The sequence below is a fragment of the Sarcophilus harrisii genome, chromosome 4, assembly GCF_902635505.1.
Source record: "Sarcophilus harrisii chromosome 4, mSarHar1.11, whole genome shotgun sequence".
NCBI classification, from domain to species: domain Eukaryota; kingdom Metazoa; phylum Chordata; class Mammalia; order Dasyuromorphia; family Dasyuridae; genus Sarcophilus; species Sarcophilus harrisii.
Genome location: NC_045429.1, coordinates 337,478,614 through 337,505,493, shown reverse-complemented (window position 1 = coordinate 337,505,493; position 26,880 = coordinate 337,478,614). Strand labels below are relative to the sequence as shown.

General features: G+C 44.7%; 3 protein-coding genes across 10 annotated transcripts in view; 1 reads left to right on the top strand and 2 right to left on the bottom strand.

Annotated features, from left to right (window-relative positions):
* The window catches only part of DNAJC7 (DnaJ heat shock protein family (Hsp40) member C7), a 29,543-nt gene extending 28,613 nt beyond the window's left edge, over nucleotides 1-930 (top strand). For both annotated transcript variants that reach the window (XM_031966287.1, XM_031966288.1), the window contains exons 13-14: nucleotides 216-278; nucleotides 686-930. In XM_031966287.1, coding sequence (XP_031822147.1) covers nucleotides 216-278; nucleotides 686-723 — 101 coding nt within the window. In that variant the 3' untranslated portion in view covers nucleotides 724-930. The remainder of the gene's footprint in view (nucleotides 1-215; nucleotides 279-685) is intronic.
* A 1,666-nt stretch (nucleotides 931-2,596) lies between these two features.
* On the bottom strand, nucleotides 2,597-10,670 carry CNP (2',3'-cyclic nucleotide 3' phosphodiesterase). Of its 3 annotated transcripts, XM_031966290.1 has the most exons (5): nucleotides 10,514-10,594; nucleotides 9,173-9,252; nucleotides 7,291-7,960; nucleotides 4,745-4,884; nucleotides 2,597-4,111 (listed from the first exon to the last, which is right to left on the bottom strand). In XM_031966290.1, exons 3-5 carry the CDS (start codon nucleotides 7,901-7,903, stop codon nucleotides 3,659-3,661), a joined length of 1,206 nt encoding a protein of 401 aa, XP_031822150.1. In that variant the 5' UTR covers nucleotides 7,904-7,960; nucleotides 9,173-9,252; nucleotides 10,514-10,594; the 3' UTR covers nucleotides 2,597-3,658. The 3 variants fall into 3 exon arrangements, with proteins under 3 accessions (XP_031822150.1, XP_031822152.1, XP_031822149.1); XM_031966292.1 differs by lacking the exon at nucleotides 9,173-9,252 and having other exon boundaries at nucleotides 7,291-8,004; nucleotides 10,514-10,670; XM_031966289.1 differs by lacking the exon at nucleotides 9,173-9,252 and having other exon boundaries at nucleotides 10,514-10,604.
* Nucleotides 10,671-11,391: 721 nt separating this feature from the next.
* TTC25 (tetratricopeptide repeat domain 25) overlaps nucleotides 11,392-26,880 on the bottom strand; it is an 88,980-nt gene continuing 73,491 nt past the window's right edge. For 4 of the 5 annotated variants that reach the window (XM_031966278.1, XM_031966279.1, XM_031966280.1 and 1 more), the window contains 3 exons: nucleotides 23,177-23,261; nucleotides 17,087-17,335; nucleotides 11,392-13,701 (listed from right to left, as the gene is read on the bottom strand). In XM_031966278.1, the coding sequence (XP_031822138.1) occupies nucleotides 13,673-13,701; nucleotides 17,087-17,335; nucleotides 23,177-23,261 (363 nt within the window). In that variant the 3' untranslated portion in view covers nucleotides 11,392-13,672. Of the gene's footprint in view, nucleotides 13,702-17,086; nucleotides 17,336-21,352; nucleotides 22,431-22,842; nucleotides 22,845-23,176; nucleotides 23,262-26,880 lie in introns of those variants that run through there. The other variant, XM_031966281.1, reaches the window with a different exon arrangement.

Sequence of the window (26,880 nt, the reverse complement as noted above, 5' to 3'; positions counted from 1 at the left end):
AAAACATATTTATAGTCATTTTTGGAGGGGAGAAGCAGAGGTAGGAAGAAATCTTCTGTGGGAAATGGGTGGATGGCATTTTAGCTAGCCATCTGTATCTGTCTTCAGTGTATTGTCTTCAGAGAGATGATACTGGGAGACATCACGGAGGACTGTTAAGCTCTTTTGATTCTTGCTTTTCTATTTTTTCAATATAATTTTCTCTATCCTTCCAGATTTTGATGCCAACAACATCTTCAAGGCATTCTTCGGCGGTCCAGGGGGTTTCAGCTTTGAAGGTAAGCATGTGGCTGCTGCTGCTGGGGCCAGTGGGGAGCAGGGAACAGATTTAAGTAACTGTAACATCTCCCACATTGTTCTTGTGTTTGATGTCAGTGGGTGGGGCAAAGCCACCTCCTTCCTGGCAGACATTGTTCCCTTTGTAGCTAAGAGGCTGATTTTAGGTCTTAGAACTACTAGGACCTCCTCTGCCCAGTGCCAGGAAAACATCTCTGAGAACACTTCTGGGAAAGCAGCTCTTCCCAGGTCCACAGGACTTGGTGGGAGTGGCTGTCCCAGATGTTCACCTCTCTTCAGAGTTGTAGGGGCACTCGCCCAAGTCACTCGGGGGACTGTGGTCTAGCTCAGGAGCTGAGCTGAACTCCAACCAGAAAACTAACCAAGCAATGTTCCTTTTCCCTTCCAGCATCAGGTCCAGGGAATTTCTTTTTCCAGTTTGGCTAAAAGAAGGGGGAATAAAACCAACCAACTCAGAACCCAGAGAATGCAGATGTGCTCGTTTTAATTTTGAATACGGACATAATTAGACTCCTCCCTTCATCATGTCTCCTTGTACTTAGAGCAGTTTCATTTTCTCAGTTGGATACCTCTGTGTCTGTGAGTGGGGGTGGAGGAAGGGGAACCAGCGCTGAAGATGGGGGTGGGGTAGGGAAAAGGGTGGGAGGAGGGGAGGAAGCTTGTGAATTTTGTTTTACTGTTTAACTTTATTAAAAAATTAAAAAACACATGAGAAGAATAAAATGATTTGACCCTTTCTGGTCCCTCAAGCTGGCAGCTGCATTGTCTGTTGTTGCAAAGTCGGGAACCAGAACTGATCCCTGTCCCTACCCAGTAGCTCTTCTCCTGACCGCTAGGTAGGGACAGTGGGCTGCTCCTGGATTCCCCATTAATCTCATGGTGGCCTGTAAGTGAATCAATCTCAGTGACAGTTGTTTTGCTCTGTGAACATGTTGGCTTCATCTTCCAGGCTATACATGTGCTTAAGCGGGTCTCTAGGTGTAGCTGGGCTAGTTGTGGAGGGTATTATAGCCTCTCCTGGCCCTTTTGATGCAGCACATTGGCAAAGAGAACTCTGGCTCTGAAGTCCGAGAACTTGGGTTCAAGTCCCATCTCTGACACTCCCTGTGTGACTTAACCTTTCTGAACATCAGTTTTCTTCTCTGTAAAATGAGAGGGTTAGACTAGAGAACCCTTGAGGGTCCCTTCCAGTGCTAAGTCTAAGATTCTATGATCCATTTATAGAGCTGCTAGCGGTGATATGTGCTTCTGCATTACAGCAAAAAAAAAAAAAAAAAAAGTTAAAAAGCCTGAGTGTGATTTGACTAGGCCCGGTTGGCCTCCGGTGCCAGTGGAGGGGTTGACACAAAGATTTCTAGTGATTTCCAGAGGTCCTTGTTTCCCATACATGTCCCTCCTTACAAGATCAGAGAGAATATCATCGGGGCAGGCAAATCCCTTAGGCCCAGCCACTTGTTTCTCATTACCATCAGCTGCCACATCTGATTCAGTCTGGAAAGAGATCTGGTGGGTTTGACCATCTGAGTGAGTTATTCCAGCCCTAGGGATTCTCCTGTGGAGTGTCTGAGATGGTGTCAGTCTGCTCAGAACTTGAGAAACTTCTTTAGGATTAGGGTTTTGTAATTTATAGCCCTGGGAAGAGGTAAGAATCATTAACTAGAAATCATTTTGGAAGGTCATGTCTCAATTATCCACCTGTAATCCATACTGAGAAATAGCTTAGGGTTTCTGTGAAGGTATCTTGTATGTTTGTCTTGCTGTAGATCCTGTGACCTTCACCCCCCATCCCCACCCCACCCCCAATAGACTTAAGGGTAGGGAACGTGTAGGTACCAAGGAAGTGGGGACCAGAGAATAAAGAGCTCATTGGGTGGCTTTCAGGCCCTTGTTTTGTGAGGTTTGTGAATATCCTGAGTCTTCATTTTCTTGTGTCAGAGGTGGTGGTCACTTTGGTATAGTCAATGAAGGATTTCTAAGGGAAATGGAAACATGATCTCGAGTAGCAGGCTCTCTGGAAGGCTTGGGCCAGGATCCCGAAGAAGTCTAGATAGGTAAGGCAAGTAAGGGGTGGTCTCTGTGTCCATCTCTCTTAACTGGGACAGCTTACTCTTGCTCTTATGAAAGCGGGCACTGTTCAGTTGCCCAGCTTCCTTGCAGCTGTGACCAGCCAGCCCAGAGACAGGACGGATGGCCCCACAGACTAGGGGACAAAGCCAGCCCTGATCAAGTCCTAGTGGGCAGACAGCTGCCGAGTCCCTCACTATGGAAGAGGGGACAAGAAAGACAAAATGGCACACGATTGAGATTATTGATATTTATTTCATTAACAGTCATACTTTGGGGGATGGGGCAAAACCAGGATGTTTAACTCAAATCCCAAGCATTTGTGTTGAGAAAGAAAATAAGTAAGGTCCCCTATCGCACAGGAACCAGACCAGAGTCAAAGAATGACACCGAGATTATATGAAAGAGGAAATGGAAATATGCAAAGCAGTGTTAAAATCCCCTTACTGAAAGGAAGGCAGATGAAAGGTGGCCTTTACCAGCCTAATGGCAGGGGAGCCTGATTAGAAGGCAACCCTTAGCCTTCTCCATGAATATACAGCAGGACTGGGCAGGCTTCCCAACCCCTTTGGGCCCGAATTTCCCCATCTATAAGGGAGTTCATTGCTAGAATGAGATGAATACTGCCTAGGGCTCCTCCCTCCTATAAGGGGCAATTGTATCATGGGGGGGGGGGGCAGCTATTTACTGTTGTGTACTTGTCAGTATACAGTGTTGTCAATATAATCCTCCTAGGGTTCCCCTACTTCCCCCCCTATCAAGTTTCATCATAGAGGAAGATTCCTACTTTCCTCCTCCCCACCCCACCCCCCTCAGAAAAATGGTAGAGGGGAATGGGAGAATGAAGAACTAGGCTGATAGGAAGGGAAGAGTAAACACTTCCAGAACCTCCCAGCCAGCTCTAGCAATTAATAAAGGTGGGAGGGAGGAGAGGGGTGGGCCTCCCTACCCATCTAAACATCTCTTGTGGAAGTGCTGTATGCCTTCTCTGCAGAGCACACTGAGGGTAGTGCAGCACCTGGGACTAAAAACCAAGGGATGCTGCTGCTGGAGACTGGGTGAATAATGTAGGGGAGGGGAGTACAAGGTCCTGATTCCTAGGACTTTGGTCCAGTCTCGCATATGTTCTTTCTGACTTGGAACATAAGGTGTTAGGTTGGAAGGGGACAGTTATTTTACAAGTTTTTAAGAGTTACAGGTGAGTTAATGATATAAAAAAGTCAAGTGGAAGTCAGTGTCTCCTACTCACCCCCACATAAGGGGGCAGGGTGAGTAGTTTGAAAGGGCAGCCCATTGTCTAGATGATGGTGCAGAGTGACTTCAAGGCCCCCCCCTTTCGGCTGCTATGCGTGGGCACAGTGTGGCCTTTCCCGTAGTATCCTGTGAAGATGGCCCTAAACTCTAACTTTTTGGCTAAACGTAGCATCCACTGCCCATTGCCCAAAGAGTAAAGCGTGCCCCGACTCAGCTCGCCCACCTCCTCTCCTTGACTGCCCCCCTTCTCTTGCCGAACCATCTCCAGCAGGTCGATGCCTGTCTGCACAGGCTCGATCCCGACTGCACAGCCCAGGGTGATGTGGGCCCGGCTGCCTCGGGGCAGGTTATCAGTAGGCGTCAACTTGTCCACCTCAGCCGGCCACAGCGGCAGCTCCTGCTCACCCAGCTCCACCCGGGCGCCCATTGTCTTGGGAGTCACAAACAGCGCAGATACGTTCAGGGTGAAGGCCTTAGAGTAGGATTTCTTCACCACCTGAGGGAAGGGGAAGACAAGAACAGGTGGAGAGACAGTGGGTCACTCATCCTCTTGGGGCACAGGAAAGGGAGAAAAAAGTGTAGGAAGTGGGCGTTATAGAAGCCTGTTAGGGGAAAAGTGGAAGCTGAGATGGAGAATTGGCTGGGAATAAACTGATGATGGTGGGTGAGAAGCTTCCTATGTCATGCCTGGGGTTTAGGAGCAGGGCAGGATTGGCACATGTGCTATAGGTGTTCCATTGGTGAGGCAGAGACTAGGAGGTGTGGAAGGGACACTGAACCAGTTGGCATTTGAGTTTACCTTGGGTTCTTTATAAATATCTTCTTTATAAATATCCATGTAATAAAGGATATTCTTAGTGGCCCAAAATTCTGTTAGTAGATTTAGTTTTTAGCAGAGCAAGTCTCTTCCATATAGTCTTATCTGGCCAATTTCCTTGGATGTAAATATACCCCAAACGAATACGGAAGAGGTGGAGTTTTTTTTAAGCCTTTTTGTTGGTTTCTCTTGGACCTATTGCTTAACTTCCTTTCAGCCTTGGGATGGGAGTTGTCTCTGAACTTTAGGAAAAGTCGTTTGTCCTCCCTTGACCCTGTCCCAGCCGACTCCCCAATTAGCCCCAGCACTCACATCCTGCTGGGCATATTCGTTTGCCCCATCCGCCTTCCCATAGTCACAGAACTTGGTGGTACAGTGCAGCACCCCGGGAGGCTTCTTCACAAAGTAGGAAGCCAAGGCTATCTTCTCCTTAGGTTCATCCCCAGACACAACTACGGGGAGAGGGAGGAAGGAATGCATCAGGTATTTAAGGCCCTGGCTTACAGACAATACCTCTGTCTTGATTAGATTTTAAAGGGGAAAGGAAATAAGGGAAATTGATTTATTCATTTTTAATTTCTGGGAACTTAAGCATTCAGTAAAAGGATATTTGATATCCCTAAATTAAGTGCCTCTAACCCCTTTAAAGGGCACCAGTATTAAATATTTCAATCTTTCACAAAAAATTTGGATATGCAGAAAGAAAGAAAAAAAAAAACTGTCTCTATAATTTGGTCTCTCTACCAAAGACTGTAAAATTGTCATTAGTGAGGGAGTATAGAGTTGTGGCTCTACAGTGGGAGTTTGGAGGGCCCAAGTCCAAATCCCATCTTTCTTATTAGGAATGGTACCCTAGGCAAGCCTCAGTTTTATCATCTGTAAAATGGGCATAATAGCCCCTATTTCAGTGCTGTATGAATGTTGCCTGGGGGTATGTAGTATGGACTGGGTATGTACTTGGGCCTCCTGGCTATTGTTGCTTTTCCTTCCTCAAATGCACAAACTGTAGGAAATAGATTAGGGACTTCTGATATCAGTTCTCACAAAGATAGAAGCAGTTCATTCAGTAACTTAGTAAATGATTTTTTCATTCATTTGAAATTATAATGAGAACTACAGGTTGTGATATAGAGTTTGTATTTGGGGGGGGGGGGTGTCCCTTCTCTTGAGATGAGTTGCTCTTTAGGCTCAATGTAGATCTGGTAACTCCTTTCCACCTTGGATTCCTCAATCATTCTGAACAACTTCTTGGCATATATTCTCATTCCCAAGGCCCCTAGCCCTTAATTCAAAGGCTTAGCCTAGATTCAGGTACTCTAATTAAAGATTAAATCAGACGTAGGTGTTTGGGAACAGGGAAAGGGGGAGCAATGAAAGGTTTTTGCAAGAGACAATAAGGTACAGTACAAACTAAGGAAGGACATGGACCAAATCCTGCCCCTTATTATCTGATATATGCCATGGGCAAGTCACCTCAGTTTTTTCATTTATAAAATTGGGGGCGGGGGAAAATTAGGCTTAAGTTACCTCTCCAGTCCCTTCCAGCTCTAATTCTATAATTTTGTGTTTGGACCATCTAGGCTCGTCATTTTCCCCAAAATGACCCTGGCTGTCTTGGGAATCGGGGAGTCTATGTCTAAAGACATAATTTTTTTCTGTAAAGAGAGATTCCCCTCTGTGAGAGTGACCCCTTCATGGCCTTGGCTCCCTCTCATTGATTCCTCCTCTACCTCTCAGGAGAATCAATTTCCCTTGTGTAGCCTCAGAAAGCAGGTTCAGCAGTGACATACCCCACCAGGGGCCACCCACCAAGTCAGAGCTAAGGAGATACTCGATCTCTGGACTTTGCTGCTCTCCTTCCTCCTCTCCCAGAGATCTCCCAACCCTAGAAGAGTGACTGCTCTAAGAGTTTTTGGTTCTCAGTTCTCCAAATCGGCCATGGGAAGGATAATCCCGACTTGTTTCTAATAATTAGCCCTTCGTTGTAGGAGTTATATTTAGGTGTTAATTTTGTCTGACTTTGGCTCAGAGAGCCCTTTGGGAAGAATCAAACTTTGCTAGATAGATGAGTGAACGACAGAGCTCTAAACAAATGAAAGAGAAGTGGTCACTGAGAGCAAAGAACTCTTGTCAGAGCCAGTATGTGGGTGGAGGGACTCTGGCCTGAAGAGTCCTTCTGGATACCTCCTTCCGGCCCTGCCTCTGCCCATAGCCTCAGGATGCTCATTTGCAGTAAGGACCTGAACTAGATGGTCTCTAATGTCCCCAACGGTGCTTCGATTCTGGGTCAGCGGTCACAGCAGCCAAGGTCTGTAAAGTGCTTAGCTGTGTGTCAGGCACTGACACATACCGCTGGATCCACATGACCCTTGGGAGGTTGGTGCTATTACTATCCAAATATAGTAAGGAGGAGAGGAAACTGAGGCAAACAGGCTTAAGTGACTTGCCAGAATCACACAGCTAGTAAGTGTCTGAGAATTTGAAGTCAGGGAGAGAAGTCTTCCTGATGCTGGGTCCTGCACTATCTACCGTGTCCATCTCTTAACTGCCTCTCAAAAAGAGATGTCTGAGGCCAGAGTCTAACTTAGGTCTTCCTGATTTCAGGCTTAGTACAGGCCTCTGTCTGCGGTAGCTCCCAACTGCCTCAAACACGGTCACTCAAGAGTTTGGTCACTTTTCAGGATGCTAAGAGCCCCAAAGCAGATGATGTAAGGGCAGCTCAGCTAGGGGCTGGGGTGAGGACAAAGGGTGGGCCTTGCAGTAGGAGACTGCCCTGGGATCCTGTGTGTTGGCTCTGCTGGGGAGCTGGAAGGGTCCTAAGCTTCCCTGCCATCCCCCCCTCACCCTCGCCTACATACAGTGCTTCATCTCCTTCTTGAAGGCCTTGTGGCTGCTCAGCTCATCCAGGAAGGCCTGGCCAGCCTTACGCAGGCTCTCCGAGCCCTTCTTGCTCAGGAACCAGCCAAAGTAGAGAGGCAGAAAGTCCTTCTCCACGCCAGGTTTCAGCTTCTTCAGATCCTCAGCAGAGAGCTGCCACTGGTTCTTCTCCTTAAGCACAGCGCAGTCCAGTCGCCACGATGTCTTAGGCTCCACCAGCACCACCAGGTACTGGTACTGGTCAGCAAGGTCAAAGATCTTCTCTAGGCGGTCCCGCTCGTGGTGGGTGTCATCCAGGACTAGGATGCTGATGTCGCGGCGGCAGTAGACATTGAGGTCCTCGTCGAGCTGCTTGTACTCCTCAGGGAAGGCAGCCTGGGAGCCCGGCATGATCTTGTAGGTGTCGGCAGACACCATCTTGGTGCCGTCCCGATAGCGGTCCACGATGGCCTGGGCCAGCGTGGACTTGCCGCTGCCTGGCAGCCCGCGCAGAATGAAGAGAGTCTTGCACTCGCGAAGCGTGTTCACAGTCTCCTCGTCGGTCAGGAACGGGAACTGTAGCTCAGGCTTGTCCTTGGCAGCCGAGGATGACATCTTGCGGAAGAAAATCTTAGGCAAGAACGTGTGACTTTTCCGAGAGAAGCCTCTGTTCTGCAGGACCAGGGCAAAGCGAAGGGAGAAGCGGGGTGTCAGTCCTGGCAGAGCCCAGAGCCAATGACATCACTGATTACAAGTCCCATCAGCTACCAGAGTGTTACCATCTGGTGATCACAACTGCCCTCTCAGCAGCAATGACACCCCCCACTCCCTCCCCACCCCCACCCACCCCAGGGATCTATGCTTGGGCTGGAACCAGATCCCCAAAGGTCCCAGAATTCCTAAATCAGAGTCCTTCCCTCTTCAATGAGCTCCAGCAACCACTTCTTCCCCTACACCTCAGTTGCTAGCTGATCTCAAAGGCTCTGTGTGTGTGTGTGTGTGTGTATGTATAAAGTATTTAGTTTTCAACATTCATTTATACAAGATTTTAAGTTTAAAAATGTTTTCTTACCTCCACTGAAGGCAAGCAATCTGATATAGAGCCTTATCTTTCTAGGCTGATTATACATTACTCTCCCCTTCCCACACGTGCCAAAATGGCCACTGTCTTGCTGCACCCCATACACAGGGATTTGTCTCCCACCTCTCTGCTTTTGCTCAGGCTGTGCCCCATCTCTGGAATGTTCTTCTAACTTCCAGCTCTTGGGAATATCTGGTTCCTTTCAACTCTCCACTTATGAGCCATCTCAGGGCCATTTCTTTTTTTACCCCAGTTAATGCTGCCCACATCCCAACCATCACCATAAAATACTATTAAAACAATGATATCTGAACATATGTCATCCTAGTGGACTGTAATCTCCCAGAGGGTAGACTGTCTCACTTCAGACTTTGTATCTCCAGCATCTCAGCGTTTGTGGCACACAGAAAGCATTTAATAAATGCTTGTCTTATATATATATATATATATATATATATATATTGGTAAAAGCAAGTGTCCCTAGGACTCCTGGGTGCTTTCCTGCTTAGCTGGCTAGCTTGGGCACAACTCCCTGAATTTTGTTCTGAGGCTAGACCAGCTAGTCCCCAGTTAAGACTGCTCTCCCCATGTTTCCCTTTGGGTGGACATCACAGAGAAATCGCTCTGCTCAGACTTTTTTTTTAATCTTCCAGCTCAAGCTTTTAGGTGTGAGCTCTCGCTTTTCTTTCTTTCTTTGGAAGTGCAAGTCTGTAAACTCTTATGGAACACTCATGTATTTACTTTATCTGCCTTTAAAAGGGCTTACCACACAATAGGGAAAATAAGACGAACAATTGGCATACCAGGGAGGAGGGTGGCTATGCAATGGAGCAGTCCAGGCAAAGGGCTATGAGAAATCTGAGAAAGGAGATGTCACCACCACCTGGGGGAGATCAGAGAAATCTTCATGGAGGGGCTGGCACTTGAGTTAGGCCCCCAAGAAACGGACTGGGGCGAGGAGAGGGCGTCCCAGGGGTTCGGGCTCTACGCTGATTCCCGTACCAGCGGAGCATTTGCTACATTGTGTCCCAGTTAGGGATTGGTAGGGGAGGTTTAGTTGAAATAATGGCAGGAAGAGAGGGAGGAGGGAGATTTTCCGGAAATGATTTATGTAAAAAGTTATCAGTAAAACTTTTTTAAAAGTTTCCCATTCCGTTCAATTCAAGAGTTCACCTTTGGGTTTCTTGGTGTGTTTGTGTGTGTGTGTGTGTGTGTGTGTGGCAAAACCCCAGGGGGGAGAAGTGTTTGTAAAAGCCCCCGGAACAATCATTCAGAAGAAGATAATACTCTCTTGTCTGGAAGGGGAGGGGGGCACAATAGCCCCACAGAGGAGCTGCAGGGGAAGGGTGGGGAGGGCAACATGAGTTCCCGGACAATTGGCACCATTCACTACCGCTACAGTGGCCGCCGCCTCCTCCTCTGCCCCTTCTCCCCGAGGTCTGCGCCCGCCCTGCAACGGGGGGCACAGGGCACCTAGGGCTCCGGCCCTGGCCGGGCACTTGAATTGTGCTGCGGGGTTCGCCCCTGCGGGGTTCTAGTTTTCCCCAGATGCCACAGGTGAGAGAATGAAAGCTCCAGGAGAGCCCAAGCTGCTCCGCGCCGCCCCCCGCCCCCCGCCAGCGGTCCGAGGCCGACAGCGTTGGCCCAGGGGCTCGAGCCCAAACGGGGAGGGGGAGCCCGGAAAGGCGCCCCGTCCTGGGCCGTGGCACGGGCTGAGCCCCTGCGAAGGGCCTCTGGCAAGCAGCGGCGGGCCGAGCGCAGCCGGGACCCACCGCGTTGGCTGCTCTCCCCGCGCCTCGCCCCGGCCCAGGCTGAGCGAGCTGGAGCTCGAGCCCGACACGGCGCCTGCCGAACGCCGCCAGATCCTGGGCAAGGCGGGCACTGCCGGCGTCCCTGGGCCCATTTCACAGACGAAGCCTGTTCTGAGAACTCGGAACGCCCCAGTTTCCAGCACTTCCTCCCCAAACTTGAGAATTACCCGTCCCGGGAAAGGAACAAGGTTAAGAGGCCCCAGTGGGGCGGGGGGGGGGGGCGCCCCATTGCCCTTCCCCCCTCCCCCGGCCCGAAAACCCCGGGCTCTCCTCCGCCTGGTGTCTCGGTGCGCACCCGAGCCCGCCCCTCCCCGACGCGAGCCCCGCACTCACCATGATGGGGGGGGCGCAGCTCAGCCTCTGCAGGGCTCTGTCCGCGGCCCGGGAGCAGCGCGAAACGCGGCGCCCCCCCTGTCCCGGGGCGTTTTACGGAGCCCGGGGTAAGAAGGCGGAGCCGTGTGGCCTTAGGCCACGCAAACGCGCCAGGCCCCTCGCGCGCCTGCGCACAGGCCTCCTCCACCGAAGCAGGCCCCGCCCGCTCTGGCCCGCGCCCCAGCCTGTTGGCCCCGGGCTCCCCGGAGCCGCTGCGTTGGGGTGGAGCAGGTGCCTCCAGGCCTAGCACTTCTTTTGCTTTTAATAATTAACGCATAAAATAGAGAAGCAGTCAAAAATCGCTGCCAAACAACGGACCTGCAGGGAAGTCCAAGCACCTGGCCGGGCTAGGGATGCTGGGGATGCAGGGGATGCAGGGGATGCTGGGGATGCAGGGGATGCTGGGGATGCAGGGGATGCAGGGGATGCAGGGGATGCAGGGGATGCAGGGGATGCAGAGGATGCTGAGGATGCAGGGGATGCTGGGGATGCTGGGGATGCAGGGGATGCTGGGGATGCAGGGGATGCTGGGGATGCAGGGGATGCAGGGAGGGGAGCCCTTATGCTGGAGGTCCTAGAGAAAACGTTTGAATACTTATTACAAGAAGATCGGTTTCCTTTGTAATTCTAGGATTTTATTTTATGCAGTGACGTTATGCTGAGAAGGGATCCAAAGGCTTCACCGGTAAAAAAAAAAAAAAAAAAAAAAAGGTGAAAGCAGGTTATCTGTGTGACCCTGACAAAACTAGCGCTCCGGGCTTTCATAAGCATACCCCTCCCCCCCAAGCCGGGTTCCCGGATCCGGTTCCCCATTCTCCCGCTTAAGATGCATTCCGAACTCAATTGTGAAGATCCATTTATTCCTTCTTTAAACAAACATTAAGTTAGTGCTATTCTGAGAGTAATACAAAGTTCAAATAAAAGGGAACCCTGCCCTCACAGAGCTTACAGCCTTATATATAGGGAGATTAGACAGATATAATGCATAGTATTACGGTATAACGAGTTATAAAAACGCTGTGATGTGGGAAATAAAAGGTCCCTATAGAAGAATGGTATCTAGGAAAGCTTCATTAAGAGGCGGCATTTGAGTTGGGCTTTTAAAAAATGCTTAGGAATCCAACAAGTGAAATCTGGACCTTTCTGGCATAGAGTATGGCCTGAACAAAGAGTGGGAACTGCGGCCCATGGAATATTTGAGTTACAGAAACAGCTGGGGTGGTGCCAATTCAAAGTCAAAGTGCTAGTTGCCCAAGGGGAGGTGGTACTTGCAACCGCAACCTTCTCCAAGGAGGCGGCCCCAGAGAGGCAGAGCTTAAGCTTTCTCAGCCCTCTCAGCTCTGTCCTCCTCCTGGGGACGGTCTTCTCTGAAGATGTAGATGCAAAAAGCAATCTCTGGGTAAACGACTCAGGTACTTGAACTTAGGAAGCAACTGTTGGGGCCAGAAATGTTTATTTCTCAGCATCACTATCTGATGATCAAAACTCAAGGAAAGAAACAAGATGGAAGAGAACCAGGGTTTTGGGGCTCAGGTTCAGGCTTGCCTAGGTTATAAGTTCTTGAATCCCCATATTCATGCTGTCACTGTTGGGGAAGGGAGAAAAGAGTAGGGAGGAGAGGATCTTTCCTTCCCTTGTTAGAAGTTCAAGACAGTATTAATGTGGACTGTATCCCAAAAGAAGAGAACAGAAACAATCAAATCCCTCCTTGGTCCTTATTGCCAACAGAGGAAGCAGCTGTTCCTGGCTCAGTCAGCTATTTTGAATGGTACAATCTTCCTCCTTTTCTCCCAGTCTTTCACAGGGACCAAGAACCCAATCAAGAGCTTCTGGTCCTTCATGATCTTTAACCAGGGGCCACAGTCTATATCCCTCCCCAGGGAATAAAATCCCACCATGTTCAGCTCTATGGGAAATGCTCCAACCAATCCCACTACAATGGGGTATGATCAAGGAGAAGAATCTCACAGATAATCCCAAAGTTATAAACACAGGTGTCATCTACAAAGAGTGAAGCCAGAAGGAAAAACAAGTTATAGACAAACTTTGATCCCACATCCAAAATAGAATTATCATTCCCCCAAATCCATCTGGCCTCCTAACTTCTCTATTTTTGCCAAGAATATCTCCATTCTTCCATTTACTCAAAATTACAATCTGAGTCATCCTTGACTCTTATCTTGCCCTCACGTCCTATATTCAGTCAGTCACGTGGTACCTTTTGGGTCCATCATCTTTATTGCCATGGCCACCACTGTGGTTCAGGCCCCTCCCTTGGATCACTTCCTAACTGATGCTATTAGATGGGTGACTGGGTGACTCTGCTCTAAGTCCCTCCCTCCTCTAACCCATTCTCCACACAGCTGTCAAATTATTCCTACAGTTAGAGGGCTGTAAAGAACTTCCTACGGCTTCCTCTTGCCTTAGAGATAAAATGCTCAGCATATAAAGTTCATTACAATCTTTGTCTGACTCATTCCAGCTCTCCTTCATGCTAGCTGCTCTCTAAACTTTTGGAAAGACGTTCTCCCTTGCCTAGCATCCACAGCCTCCTCACTCTGCCCCTTGGAACCCAGGCCCCCTTTTAAAGCTGAGTACAGTTACCACCACCTATCTGAGGCCTTTTCCTGAGCTCCCTGGTACCTTCTACCCATCTGAAATTACTCTGCATCCATTTATTTGTGTTCACATTTTTGGGTCAGCTCACTAAGAATAGGAATGTTTTTTGTTTTTTTTACTTTGTATCCTTAGCACTTAGAAGAGTCCCTTAAACAAGTATTTAACTCTTGAACTGAATAAAAGGAATAAGGGTGGTAGCTGATTTGGCTCTGAAGAAAATCCCCAAATTAAAGAGAGAAGAGGACCATTTTCTTATTTATAAAAGGAAGGTTTGGATTAGACTGTCTCTAATGTCTCAGTTTTAAAACCAATGATCCTGAGCTGAGGTCAGACTCCTAAGGGACCCCCACATAAAGCAGCCTGGAAAAGGATGTCGAGCCAGCAGAGGAGGGAGCCCAGCAGCGCTGGGAGAACAAAGAGAGGGAGCCACATGGTACAAGGAGGAGCTTGTTCCAGTCCTTCTTCGGACACTTACTGGCTGTGTAATCTTGGGCAAGTTACTTAATCTGTGTCTGCCTCGGTTTCTACATCTGTAAAAAAGAAAATGGCAATAATAGCACATCTCACATGGTTGTCAGGAAGATAAAATAAGATCACATATTAAAAGCATTAGGCAAAACTTAAAGGGCAGGGGTCAAGGAAGGGAGGAGGGAAGAGCCATCATCCCTGTTACACTCTAGTCACATGTTGCTTACCAATAGGTGGGAGAGTACCTTCATCTGGGTACTGATGAGGGGAATGAATTCTGGGGCCAGATGGCAAGTGATGGAGGAAGTGGTATAGTATGGGGTGCAAAACTTTAGCTGTGTAAAAGAAGTGAGATTTGCTCTGATTTTTCTCTCCCAACATGATTCATAAAGCAATGTGTATTAAAAATAAACTTGCTACAATAAAAAAAAAGGAAGTGAGAGACAGGATGGAAAATGAATGGGCTAGAAGGGTCAAAAGAGGAGTTCTCAACCATTTTTGTGCCAAGGACCCTTTGGCAGGCTGGTGAAATCTAAAGCTCCATGCTTTTAAACATAAACATAGGATTAAATAGGGAAATCAGTTACACAGAAAGTTATATATATGTATATATACTATATGTATGTATACATATATAGATTTATGTGTACATAATGATGTGGGTATAGTTACTGATATAAATTCACTGACTCCAGGTTAAGCCTTAGGTTAAAAAAAGGTTTGTTGGTTTGTTTTTTAAGTTGATGGGGTTTTTTTGGTTTTTTGTTTGTTTGGTTGTTTTGTTGGGGGATAGGATTGGAGGACTAGGAAAAACAGTGCTTGTAAGTAGATGGAACTGATTCAGTGGAAAGGAGCTAAATCAATGGCTGGAGCAAGAGTCATGGAGGAGGCCAGAGGGAAAGAAATCAGGGGCACAACTGGAGAGAATTAGCCTCATTGAGTAGTAATACAATTATTATTATTATTTTGGTGACCAAGGCAAGGGGTGCTAGGCTCACAGGGACATTTTTAGTCTTTTTTTTTTTTTCCTCCTTGAAGCTTTTGACACTACCACCATCTCTGGATATTCTATCTTCCTGTGGCTCCTGGAACATTGCTCTTCTCTTATCTAGCTGTTCTTATTTCCATTTTGCTTTCTGGATCATCCACTTCCTATCCCTATAGCATGAGTGTTCCCCAAGGCTCCATCTTGAGTCCTCTCTGCATTCTCTGTGATCTCAATTACACGAAAAATTTTATCATTTCTATAGTCGTCTCTCAGATACATACAGCCCTCTCTTCTGAACTGCAGGTCTAATGTCTCCAAATACTTGCTGGACATCTTTATCTGAATATCCCATCAACATTTCAAATTCAGCACGTCCAATGCAGAGCTCATTGCCCTCTGTTCAAAACCTGTTTCTCCTCTAAAATGTCCAATTGCTGTGAGGGTAGTGCCATCCTCCTAGTTACCCAGGTTCACAGCCTTAGAATCATCCTTGATTCTTTCCTTTCCCTTATTATTTATACCCAGTCACTTTCCAAATCTTGTCAACATATCATCCATACACGCCTCTTTCTGTAAACACAAAGCCACAATTTTTTTTTAGAAATTCCTTATCACAAGCTTCCAATCTGTTTCCTTGTCTCCAGCCTCTCCCCTTCTCTGATTCATCCCTCACACAGCTGCCAAAATTATTTCCCCAAGGAACAAGTCCATGTCCCCCATGCTCAAAAATTTTCAGGTTATCCATTGCTTTTAGGAGACACTGAGACCAGAATCCAAGCTTTATGTGATCTAGAATTCCTTCTACAACATACTCCAAAAGTAACCCTTTAGCATTTGCCTGAAGACCTCCAGCAAGGGGGAAACCTACTATATCTTGAGGAAGCCCCATTCTTCTTTTGTATCATTCTGATTTTTAGGCAGTCTTTCATCATCTCAAGCTTAAATTCAGTTCTTTCCAACTTTTATCCATTGCTCCTATGTCTCCCCTCTGGGATCAAATAATGTCTAAGCCAATCTCTTAAATACCTGCAAGTCTTCTCTTCACACTAAACATCTTCATTTTCTTCAACTAATCCTCCCTTGACATGACCTCAGGCTCCTCGTCATCTTTATTGCTCCGCTCTAGCTACTCTGTGGCTTATTAGTGTCCTTCCTAAACTATGGTCCCCAGAACTGAACATAGTTCTCCCAATGTCTGATGACAAGAGCAGAATAAAATGGGATCTGCCCCAGAGTATGATAACCATGCAATTTTTTTTGGCTACCACATTACACTTTGCTTTTTCAAACTTGCAAACCACTAACATTCCCAGATCTTATTCAAGTGAATAGCTCTCTAGCTTTGCATCCTCAACTCCATTCCTACCTCCATCTTGCAATTGTGAAGTTGATTTTTTTAATATACAAGTATGTGTCTTTACAGTCATCTCTATTAAATTTCACTTTATCAGATCCATCCCACTGTCCTGCCTAGTCAAGCTATATCTTCAAGCTTACCTTCAAACTACACTGTTGATAAGCATGCCATCATGTCTTTTATCTGAATCACTCATAAACATTTTAGGCAGCACTGGCCTACTGCAGATTCCTGAAGCCCTACTTTGAAGGTGACATTATTAGTGACAACTCTTTGGATCTGGCCATCCAACCATTTCCAAAGCTAACTGTGCTATCATCTAGCCCTACCTCTCCATCATGTTCACAAGAATAGCATAGGAGACTCATAAGTTTGCTAAAATCAAAATAAATTATATGTTCAACATTCTTCTTATGGAGTCCTTTCAAACATCTGACACTTTTATTTCTTAAATGCTCAGCCCAGGTGCCAGGTACCTACTCTCTGAAGTCTTGGACCATCATGGTTAAACATTATTTCCCTCCTCAAATTACTTGGGATTTATTTCTCTGGGTTCATATTATATCTTCTCCAATAGAGATTAAAGGGGAGCTATTTTATGTTTGTATTTGCATCTCTTGTGACTAGCACAGTGCCTTTTACGCAGTAGAAACTTTGGTGTGCTGAATTGGTTTGACTCTCAAGGACTAAGCCCTCAGCTTCTGTTTTCTGTTTCTCCTTATGGCTTTTGGGCAGGATCTCTCTGATTATACTGAGGGTCCTAACACTCCACTGACCAGTCATCACCAGCACGGCAACACCCTGAACCAATGCTAGTAATTTCATTCCTAGGGTCTCTTCTGGGAATGAAAGTAGGAAAAAACGTATGGAAACGTTTGGAAATGCAGGAAAATATGTATTTGAAGAGTAATAAATGAAGAGCAGGAGAAGAGCCTAGCCTGTGAAAAGCAGACCTCAGCTTCACATAATCCTCCTTTTCCTTTAAAATGCTCATCTTCAAATTACAATCCATTTAGAAGTGAGTCCCTAGGTTCTAGAATGTTTCCTTCCAAGCCTAACACTCAGAAATGGAGAAGTTACTAATCATATCCAGCATTTTCACCTTCTGTTTCCTCTTCCCCCTCCTCTTCCTTCTCTTCCTCTTCTTGTTCCTCTTCTTCTTCATCGTGTTCAATTTCCTCCTTCTTCATCTCCTGTACTTCCTCAAACTGTTGTTCATTTTCTTTTTGTATTTCCTCTTCCGATTTTACCTTCTGATCATCACTCTCACCCCTTTCTCCTTCTGATTCATCCATGTCTTCCTTTTCTTTTTCTTCATTTTTCTCAACTTCGGCATCCTCAAATATTTCCTCTAAAAAAAGAAAAGAAAAAAATTAATTAAGCTCAACTGCCAGGCAGAGAAAACCGCTCTGTACTGTTCTCAGTAGTTAATCCTGCTGAGAAGTGCATCTTATGAGAAAGAAGAAAAATCCCAGAAACAGATTTTAGGAGAACTAGTTTTGAGATCCATGTATACTTGTCTAAGAACTTAATGCCTACGTGCTTGTGGGGGAAGGACGGGGTGCAGAGTATAGAAGGAGGGGACAGGATCATAGCCCTAGGTCTGGGACAAACATACTGATGGGTCACTGAGTCTAATCTTTTCATTTTAAGGATGAGACAAATGAGTCCCAGAGAAGTGATGTGCTCATAGATGGCAAAGCTCTTATTCAGAGCAGGACCTTTGACGTCAAATCCCATCCTCTTTCCATAGTACTAGGAATCCTCCCGTTCTTCCCGCCCCTGGCTGGGCTCTGTCCCTTTCCTGAATGAGACGACTCCCTAGGACAGGTACTCATGACTGAGTGAGAGGCCTCAGGTAGAATGCGAGTTGCCAGCCTAGAAGGGAGTCGGTCCCCAGAGCTCCTTTGCCAAAAAACCCATGCCCCTTTTTCTGGGCAGTTCCTCCCCTGGGACACCTGCTCTGTAGGGATCACTTGGAGGCTCTGCTCCCAGGCCACAAGGACGACTAAAGCATGTGTTCATGCCGCCACCTTCAGTCCCAAAAAGGAAGTGCAAACAGACACCCTTCTTTGGCAGAGGTGGGAGCCAGGTGACTCCTCCTTATTCAAGAATTCTTTAAAAACTCTCCTGAGATATACTGTAACCTCTTTAACATGTAGAGGACTGCTTGCCATCTGGGGGAAGGGGTAGAGGGAGGGAGGGGAAAAATCGGAACAGAAGTGAGCGCAAGGGATAATGTTGTAAAAAAAATTACCCTGGCATGGGTTCTGTCAATAAAAAGTTATTTAAAAAAAAAGAAAAAAACTCTCCTGAAGGTTTATAACAACTATGGTTTCAATCCTCACCCTTGCCCAATCTCTTAGGAGAAGGAAGGGTAGTCCATATCCAAGCACCTCCATTTTGCCTCTCCTTTGGACCAGTCAGAACAACAACATTGCCCAGAGTAGCCCTACTGCTCTCCAGCAAGAAGGGAATCCCAAGAGCCCCTTTTTGGGGGGTCCACTACATTTCTTCAAGAATATGGTGGCATTTCCTAGGAGAGAAGTGGTGGGGGATCCTCTGGTTTCAGGCACTTTGGCAAAGAAGCTACTTGTTCCCAATTAGACAGTAAATATCTAGGCAGCATCTTTGATTCCCTTGTGACAAGACAAACACAATGACCTGTCTGTTCCTTATACTTATTTGCCAGAATAGTGGGAGGAAATAACATCAGGTTCTGGCTGACCCACATCTTCACAGACCTGTAGTACCACACTCTGTGACAGTTTTGCAGAAGAGAACATTGCCAAATGACTATTAGACAGCCTTAGCTGGCTGTCCTACTGGCATCTGAAACTTAGGTCCAAAACTCAATACATATTTTCTCCCTAACTTCCCTAATCTATTGAGGACATCACCACTCTCCCCATCAGATAGATCATCTTCCAATCACATCATATTCCAATGACATCAGAAGGCATCCAAATAAGTGTCCTCATGGCAGTGCTAGATTACAAAAATCAGTTTCAGTCAAATCTCAGACACTTATTAAATGTGTGAACCTGGGCAAGAGATCACCTCTGGCTATTTCTGTTTCCTCATCTACAAAATTGGGACAATAATAGCATTTACCCCACAAGATAGTTGTAAAGATCCAATGAGAAAACATATGGTAAACACTTTGTAAAAACTGTTATCATCATCATCCAGCTTCACAACCTCGGAGCTCTCACATCTCGTCAGTTGCCAAGTCGCAATTCTATTCTATAATATCTCTCACATTTGTCCCACAGCCTCTACTCTAGTTCAAGTCCTTGGTACCGCTTGGATGGACTGCTGCAGTGGCCCACCTAATTGACCTCCCTGCTTCCAGTCTTTCCTCTCTCTTTCACTCAGCTGCTAGTGATATTCTTTTTTTTTTTTAATAGCCTTTTATTTACAGGTTATGTGCATGGGTAACTTTACAGCATTAACAATTGCCAAACCTCTTGTTCCAATTTTTCACCTCTTACCCCCGACCCACTCCCCCAGGTGGCAGGATGACCAGTAGATGTTAAATATATTAAAATATAAATTAGATACACAATAAGTATACATGACCAAAACGTTATTTTGCTGTACAAAAAGAATCAGACTCTGAAATATTGTACAATTAGCTTGTGAAGGAAATCAAAAATGCAGGTGGGCATAAATATAGGGATTGGGAATTCAATGTAATGGTTTTTAGTCATCTCCCAGAGTTCTTTCTCTGGGCGTAGCTGGTTCAGTTCATTACTGCTCCATTGGAAATGATTTGGTTGATCTCGTTGCTGAGGATGGCCAGGTTGATCAGAACTGGTCATCATATAGTATTGTTGTTGAAGTATATAATGATCTCCTGGTCCTGCTTATTAGTGATATTCTTAAATAACAGGTCGAACCATGTCACTCCCTCACTCAAGAAGCTCCCATGGCTCTTTTGGCAGTTGAAGGACTTTCTAGTCTGGCTCCAGCTAACTTTTCCAAATTCTCTCTTTGTACATTCTGTGTTCCAGCCACTCTGGTCTTCTTGCTGCTCACCATGTATAAGACTGCACCTCCCATCTTGGGCCCCTCCTCTCCATGCACACCTCTAGTCTCCATTCCTTCAAGGACCAGCTCAGGTGCTTAAGGCTTATCCTGATCCTCTCCATTGTTAATGATCCACACACACTCTAAATTACTCAGCCTTTATTACGTATATATTTTATGTATGTATGACTATTATATTTTCCCAAGTAGAATATAAACAACTTGAGGTCAGGGATTGTTTCACTTTTGTTTTTGTATCCCCAGAGCCTTGCACAATGCCTGGCACATAGTCTTTTTTTTTTTTTATTAACTTTTTATTGACAGAACCCATGCCAGGGTAATTTTTTACAACATTATCTCTTGCACTCACTTCTGTTCTGACTTTTCCCTTCCGTTCCTCCACCCCTTCCCCCAGATGGCAAGCAGTCTTACACATGTTAAATATGTTACAGTAGATCTTAGATACAATGTATGTGTGCAAAACCGAACAGTTCTCTTGTTGCACAGGAAGAATTGGATTCAGAAGGTAAAAATAACCCGGGAAGAAAAACCAAAATGCAAACAGTTTACATTCATTTCCCAGTGTTCTTTCTTTGGGTGTAGCTGCTTCTGTCCATCATTGATCAATTGAAACTGAGTTAGATGATCTCTTTGTCAAAGAAATCCACTTCCATCAGAATACATTCTCATACAGTATTGTTGTTGAAGTATATAACTATCTCCTGGTTCTGCTCATTTATCTCAGCATCAGTTCATGTAAGTCTCTCCAAGCCTCTCTGTATTCGTCCTGCTGGTCATTTCTTACAGAACAATAATATTCCATAACATTCATATACCACAATTTACCCAACCATTCTCCAATTGATGGGCATCCATTCATTTTCCAGTTTCTAACCACTACAAACAGGGCTGCCGCAAACGTTTTGGCATGTACAGGTCCCTTTCCCTTCTTTAGTATCTCTTTGGGATATAAGTCCAGTAGTAACACTGCTGGATCAATCATGTAATCATGTAAGTCTCTCCAAGCCTCTCTGTATTCGTCCTGCTGGTCATTTCTTACAGAACAATAATATTCCATAACATTCATATACCACAATTTACCCAACCATTCTCCAATTGATGGGCATCCATTCATTTTCCAGTTTCTAACCACTACAAACAGGGCTGCCGCAAACGTTTTGGCATGTACAGGTCCCTTTCCCTTCTTTAGTATCTCTTTGGGATATAAGTCCAGTAGTAACACTGCTGGATCAATCATGTAATCATGTAAGTCCCTTTCCCTTCTTTAGTATCTCTTTGGGATATTTTTGGGGCATAGTTCTAGATTGCTCTCCAGAATGGTTGAATTCGTTCACAACTCCACCAACAATGAGGTTTGATGCCATCAACCCAATGTTATTATCTGAAAACAGGGGCATCTGGAGGGCCTCACCATTCTCAGGGAATCAATCAGGGAATCTTCCTCAAGAAAACCTCAACTCTAGACTATCTGCGTCATCGTGGCATTTTCATATTTTTATGCCTTTCCTGATGTTTACTAGTAGAGGGTCATTGAACAAGATTATTTCTGTTGTTCCATCTTTCAAGGACTCCTTAATGATCTTGATATATGGAAAACAGTACAATAAGAACTTATGTTGACCGTATCTTCCATTTAATTGAATAATGCTTGTAAAAATCTTGTTTTTCTATGAATCATAAAAATGTTAAGGAGACAAGATAGGATGTGGCACTTGAATCCAGGTATTTCTGGTTTTGAAACCAATTCTTTACCTATCTGAAATGCTGCCTTCCCCTCCCCCCCAAAAAAAAATATAGGGAAGAGTAGAAATAAAGGCCAATAGTTATTGATTTCTCAAGTCAAATTTTTTTGTATTAATAAAAGTCTGAGTTTTTCCCCATACTTTTGGTATCTTCCCATTCTTTCAGATATCTTGTATGTTGTCTTTCAATAACTTCACAAGTATTACCTTCAGCATAGATCTTTTCTATGTATACTGTCCTTGATCTGACTCAGTTGTCTTTGTTCTCCCTTTAGTGTCATGAAGGCATCTAAGGGACTATCATGATAAGTCCAGATATGATGATTCTACGGTCTTTTGGGGTGAAAACGTTATTGAAATGTTTTTTCCATATCCTTCCATTTTCCTTCTCTTTGTAGTATTTTTCCACAATCATCCTTGAATGTTTTTTGGATACTGCCAAGTTTTCTTCAAACTATTCATAATCTCATGGTACAGAGTAAGCATAAATAAAAATTCTTGAAAGAATAGTGACACTCAGGCTGGGGTCATATATTCCAAGACCTGACTCTGTTCTTGAGGATATATGAATGCCACCTCTGCCCTTCCCCCATTAGCCATAATTTGGTAGGGACAGAAGGCAGGCCAAGAGAATGCCCAGGGACTACTCTCCTTGTCCGGGGACAGGAGGTTGTTTTAACCTTCAAGCCTATTACACTATACTCTACAGTCCTGGCCTGTTCATTACTCATAGAACAGATTTCATTGCAGCCCTCTGTCATATTGTCCTGCATCTTTCTCATTCTACAAGAATCTATCTCCTCCATCGACCGGCAGATGCGATGATGGATGGAGCCTGCCAAGGACATGGCAGACATAAAGAATGTGATGCTTTTCGGTTACAAAGCACTTTGAATACATGACAGCTTCCTGGTAAGAGCTGGTTTTTGGAGTCCTGAATTTATATATTGACCCTTCCCTTATTACCTATGAGCCCAAACCTCTCCAACCTCAGTGTCCTCTCCTAGAAAATGAAGACATTGAACCAGGTTATCTCTGAGGTCCCTTATGGCTCTGATTCTACAACTCTATGCTCTGAAAAAAGACCATGCAGGGAGGAGTCTGAGGTGGTCTCCCTGGCTATTCTACTAGCCCCAGATGGAACAGAAGAAAACACCTGAGGTTGCTGACCTGAAATGAAGCCTAAGGCTTAGGAGTTGTGGCTGGCCTAACCACCATAAGATTGGTCTAGGCCAAACAGAAGAGAAAGCAGAGGGGGAGAGCACAGCAACAAACCACCTCTTTGGGGAAAGGGAACATAAAAGAATCGCTCAGGGGCCAGAAATAAAATCTTCTTTCCTCTTTTCCTCACTTCCTCTGACCCCAAAAGCTTTCCTTAGACTTCCAGGGACTCCCACCTTTGTCTTTCTTCTCTTTAACAGTCTCAGAACCTCGAGTTGCTCTCAGTTCTTCAATGATGCCCTTGTTGGCATCATCCAAAGCCTAGAGGTGGCAAAAGTAACGGGTAAGAATTAATCACTGTCTATGGATTGTCAACCCCAAACAGCTGCTACACTTCCCCAATTAATCTAGATATTTCCCACTGTACTTTTCTCCTACTGTGAACATCATCCATAGAGAAAATCTTCCCCAATTAACAAGCCCTAAATGTTCCCCTTAACATTACTCCAATGTCAGTTACTATTTTTTTCTTTCTGTATCCCCTTATTACTCATATTTAACATATATTAGACAACCATCCATTAATTATTCATCACTATACTCTGTGTAGTGTGAATCCTCTATAGAAGTCCTGCTCCAATGTCTCTTTATGGGAAAGAAATGAGCTCTGATAGGGTCTAACAATCTAAAAATAAAAAGTTGTAGGAGTAGCTAGATGACACAGGAGATAGAGCAGTGGTCCTGGATTCAGAAGAACCTGAGTTCTAATCCTGTTCTTGGAAAGAAAAAGCTTTTACAATGGAGGGGAAGAGGGAGATGGGAAGAGGAATGAGTGAACCTTACTGTCATCAGAACTAGCTCAAATAGGAAACTTACATACATACACAATAGGGGTATAGAAATCTATCTTACCCTGCAGAAAAATAGGAGAGGAATGGGATAAGGGAATGGGGAGAAGGTGATAAAAGTGCAGGCATATTGGGGGAGCGAGTAGTCAGTAGAAAAACACTTTTGAAGGAGGGACAGGATGAAAGGAGAGAGAGAGAATAAACGAGGGAAAATACAATTAGCAATAGTAATTGTTAAAAAAGAAAACTTCGAAGTTTCTCTGATGGAATGTTACTGTTCTCTGGAAAATGATGAGCAGGGAAAAAAAACAATCCTGTAAAGTCCTCCATGAACAAAGTGAAACATACTGTATACAAAGTAATAGCAATATTCTGGGATGACCAGCTGTAAATGAGTTTGTTATTCTTAGAAGTACAATCATCCATACCTACTCTGAAGGAGTTATGATGAAAAATTCTAACCGTACACAGTGAAAAAACTGATCAAGTTTGAATATAGATCAAAGCATTCTCTATTACTTTCTCTCTTTCTCCCTCGCTTTACTTTTAATTTTTCTTCAGGCTTTTTATTTTCGTTAGGGTGGGAGATATATGTTGCTTTATTGTGTGTGGTGAGAAGGGAAAGAACCTAGAACTCAAAAATCTTAAAAACAAATATTTTGAATGTAACTGGGGAAGATGTTAAATAAAATAAATTGAAACATATTTTTAAAAAATAATCCTGCCTTGGATTAGCTCAGATAGCTATGTGACACTGGGCAAGTCACTTAATTCCAATCGCCTTGACCAAAAAAAACAAACAAACAAACAAACAAAAAAAAAAAAACATGTTAAAATAAGAAGACTTTAGTAGGACCCACCACAGCTTTTGGCTACTCTTGGGTCCAGCCAAGGGTGACCCACAACATAAATACAAATTGTTAAATGACCATCCATTTTATGTAATCCCTTCCATTTCCACAATAACAGTGGGAAAGTAACAGTATCAAAAAGAAAGGAGGCAGAGAGCATAAGAATCACACTATGTTTAGATCATTTACAAACATCCCCATCATTTAGAATGATGACTAGTACACAGTAGGCATTTTAAAAATAGTTACTGATTAACTAGCTAGTCACTAAGCTCCCCATTAGGCTTCTGACTGACTAACAGCATGGCAGGCACAAAAAAGCTGTGGATCAATCAATGCTGTCTCCTTTCCCTTCTCTGCTATGGCTAAGTAAAAGTTTACTCTAGGCCACAGTTAGATGGATCATGTGAGCTTTCATTCCAGTTTTGAATCTGAGCTCTCTGCCCAGCCAGACATAATCTTGCTTGCAGTGCTTGCTTGCAGTGAGTCAATAGGAAGAGGCTACCCCAACCAACTTGAGGAGCTTATGATAGTATCCCATACACTGGGAACAAATATATTGCTTGTGACTGTTGCAGATCAAGTAGGGATAAAAGGATTGGCTTCCATTGTGGGTCAGAACCACCATTTGGGTTGACCTACTGAAAAGTGAGTCAAGTTGCAATTGCTCTTGTCCCTTCCACTCCTTCCACCCTTACCTACTTTTTAGAAAACAGACCTGAGAACAGCAAAGCTAAAGACAAAAGTCCCAGAATGATCCTAATGACTACACTGAGGCTCACAGTAGCCCCCACCTCTATGGAGTTCTTGGACCAGTGCTGCCTTGATAGAGGAAGGACACGCAATTTTAAATTTAATCTGATTATTGACATTGGGGAGTACCCCGAGAATTCTAGGAAGAGATGGGGGCTCCTCAGCCTCAAGGTTGTCTCCCTAGCAACTGAAGTTTGAGGATTGAAGATCGAATTCTTGAATTTATTGAATTGAGGATTGAGGATTGAAGATCCAATTGAAGATTCAATGGAGAAAAGATGGGAGATTTCTGGGCAGTGTTAGCCTTGTAGGAGGAGAAAATAACCCTTACAATGGAAACAGGTTCAATGGTGCTAAAAGGGGGATCTTCTGACATTGCACTGAGTCACACTTGCATTGCAGAGATTCACATAGGCATTTTACCATATAGCACTACTCTGAAAGCTTTGACTCCCACCAGTACTTGAGGGTGCTAGAAGGGTCCCCCATCCCCCAATCTCCCATCAGACCTGTACTATGTGAATAACGCAGAGCAATAGTTGGGAGTAAGTGCAAAGCTCAAGTCTACATTGTTCCATTATAAGGATGGTCTAAACCACAGAGTGTGGGATAGGACAAATATCCTAACTCTCTGCACTGTCCTCCAGTTAGTTTTTGCCAAAAAGCTTTCAAAGATTGCAAGCACAATAATGCTTATGTCTGGGTGCCGGGGACTGTGTGTTGGACAGGTACTTCAAAAGAGCAGGCTAGATGAGGTCTGAGAAATTACACAGCTCTTACAATGATATACCAAACTGCTTGCTGATATTAAAAGCTATGTTTTCAAGACCCCTGTTTTCCCAGAGATGTTATAAGACAAGGAATTATCAAATGCTTGAACACTAAAGAGCAATGGAAGGAATCACAGTGGGTACAATTAGTGGGTTCTAACCAGATTTATACTGGAGCTAGCTCATACAGGCTCATGAAGAGCCAACTGTTTTCAGTGTGAGAATATTTCAAAAATAAGCAAATGTTACAATCAGGTTTTTTTTTATTATTTAGAATTAAGAAAGTGATGGGAAAATGTCAATAATCAGATTAAGCTTAAAAGCTTGTCTTGAGCACATAGAGCTAGTTTTTTCCATAAAGCTGGATTTTAAAAAATTTATCAGGATGAAACATTAAAGAAACATAACTTCTATACAAAATGTAGGATAAAAGATAACATTCAGAACATATATTAGGAAGAAAGGGGTAGGCTGGTTATGTAGTAAGCAGGAAGGATAAGATGAGTAGCACAAGAAATAAAGTGGCATCCATGAAATATTTAAAGCCCTAAAGCAATCTGTGGCTTTGTAGCCCTACAATGCAATGTGTAGATCCTCAATGGAAGATTTGTGAAAGGTCATAGAAAAGATTTGCATGGGATAAGAAGAGGTGAATAGGTTGTGGTTTGTACCTATGGAGGGAGTACTGATATCAGTGAGATCATGGGTCCATTAACAT

What these genes read in the sequence shown, in the direction of transcription:
- CNP (XM_031966289.1), bottom strand. An exon ending in CAAGAAGGAGATGAAGCACT is followed by an intron (nt 4,885 to 7,290) that starts GTATGTAGGCGA and finishes CTCTCCCCGTAG; the next exon opens with TTGTGTCTGGGGATGAACCT. An exon ending in ACGAATATGCCCAGCAGGAT is followed by an intron (nt 4,112 to 4,744) that starts GTGAGTGCTGGG and finishes CCCTTCCCTCAG; the next exon opens with GTGGTGAAGAAATCCTACTC.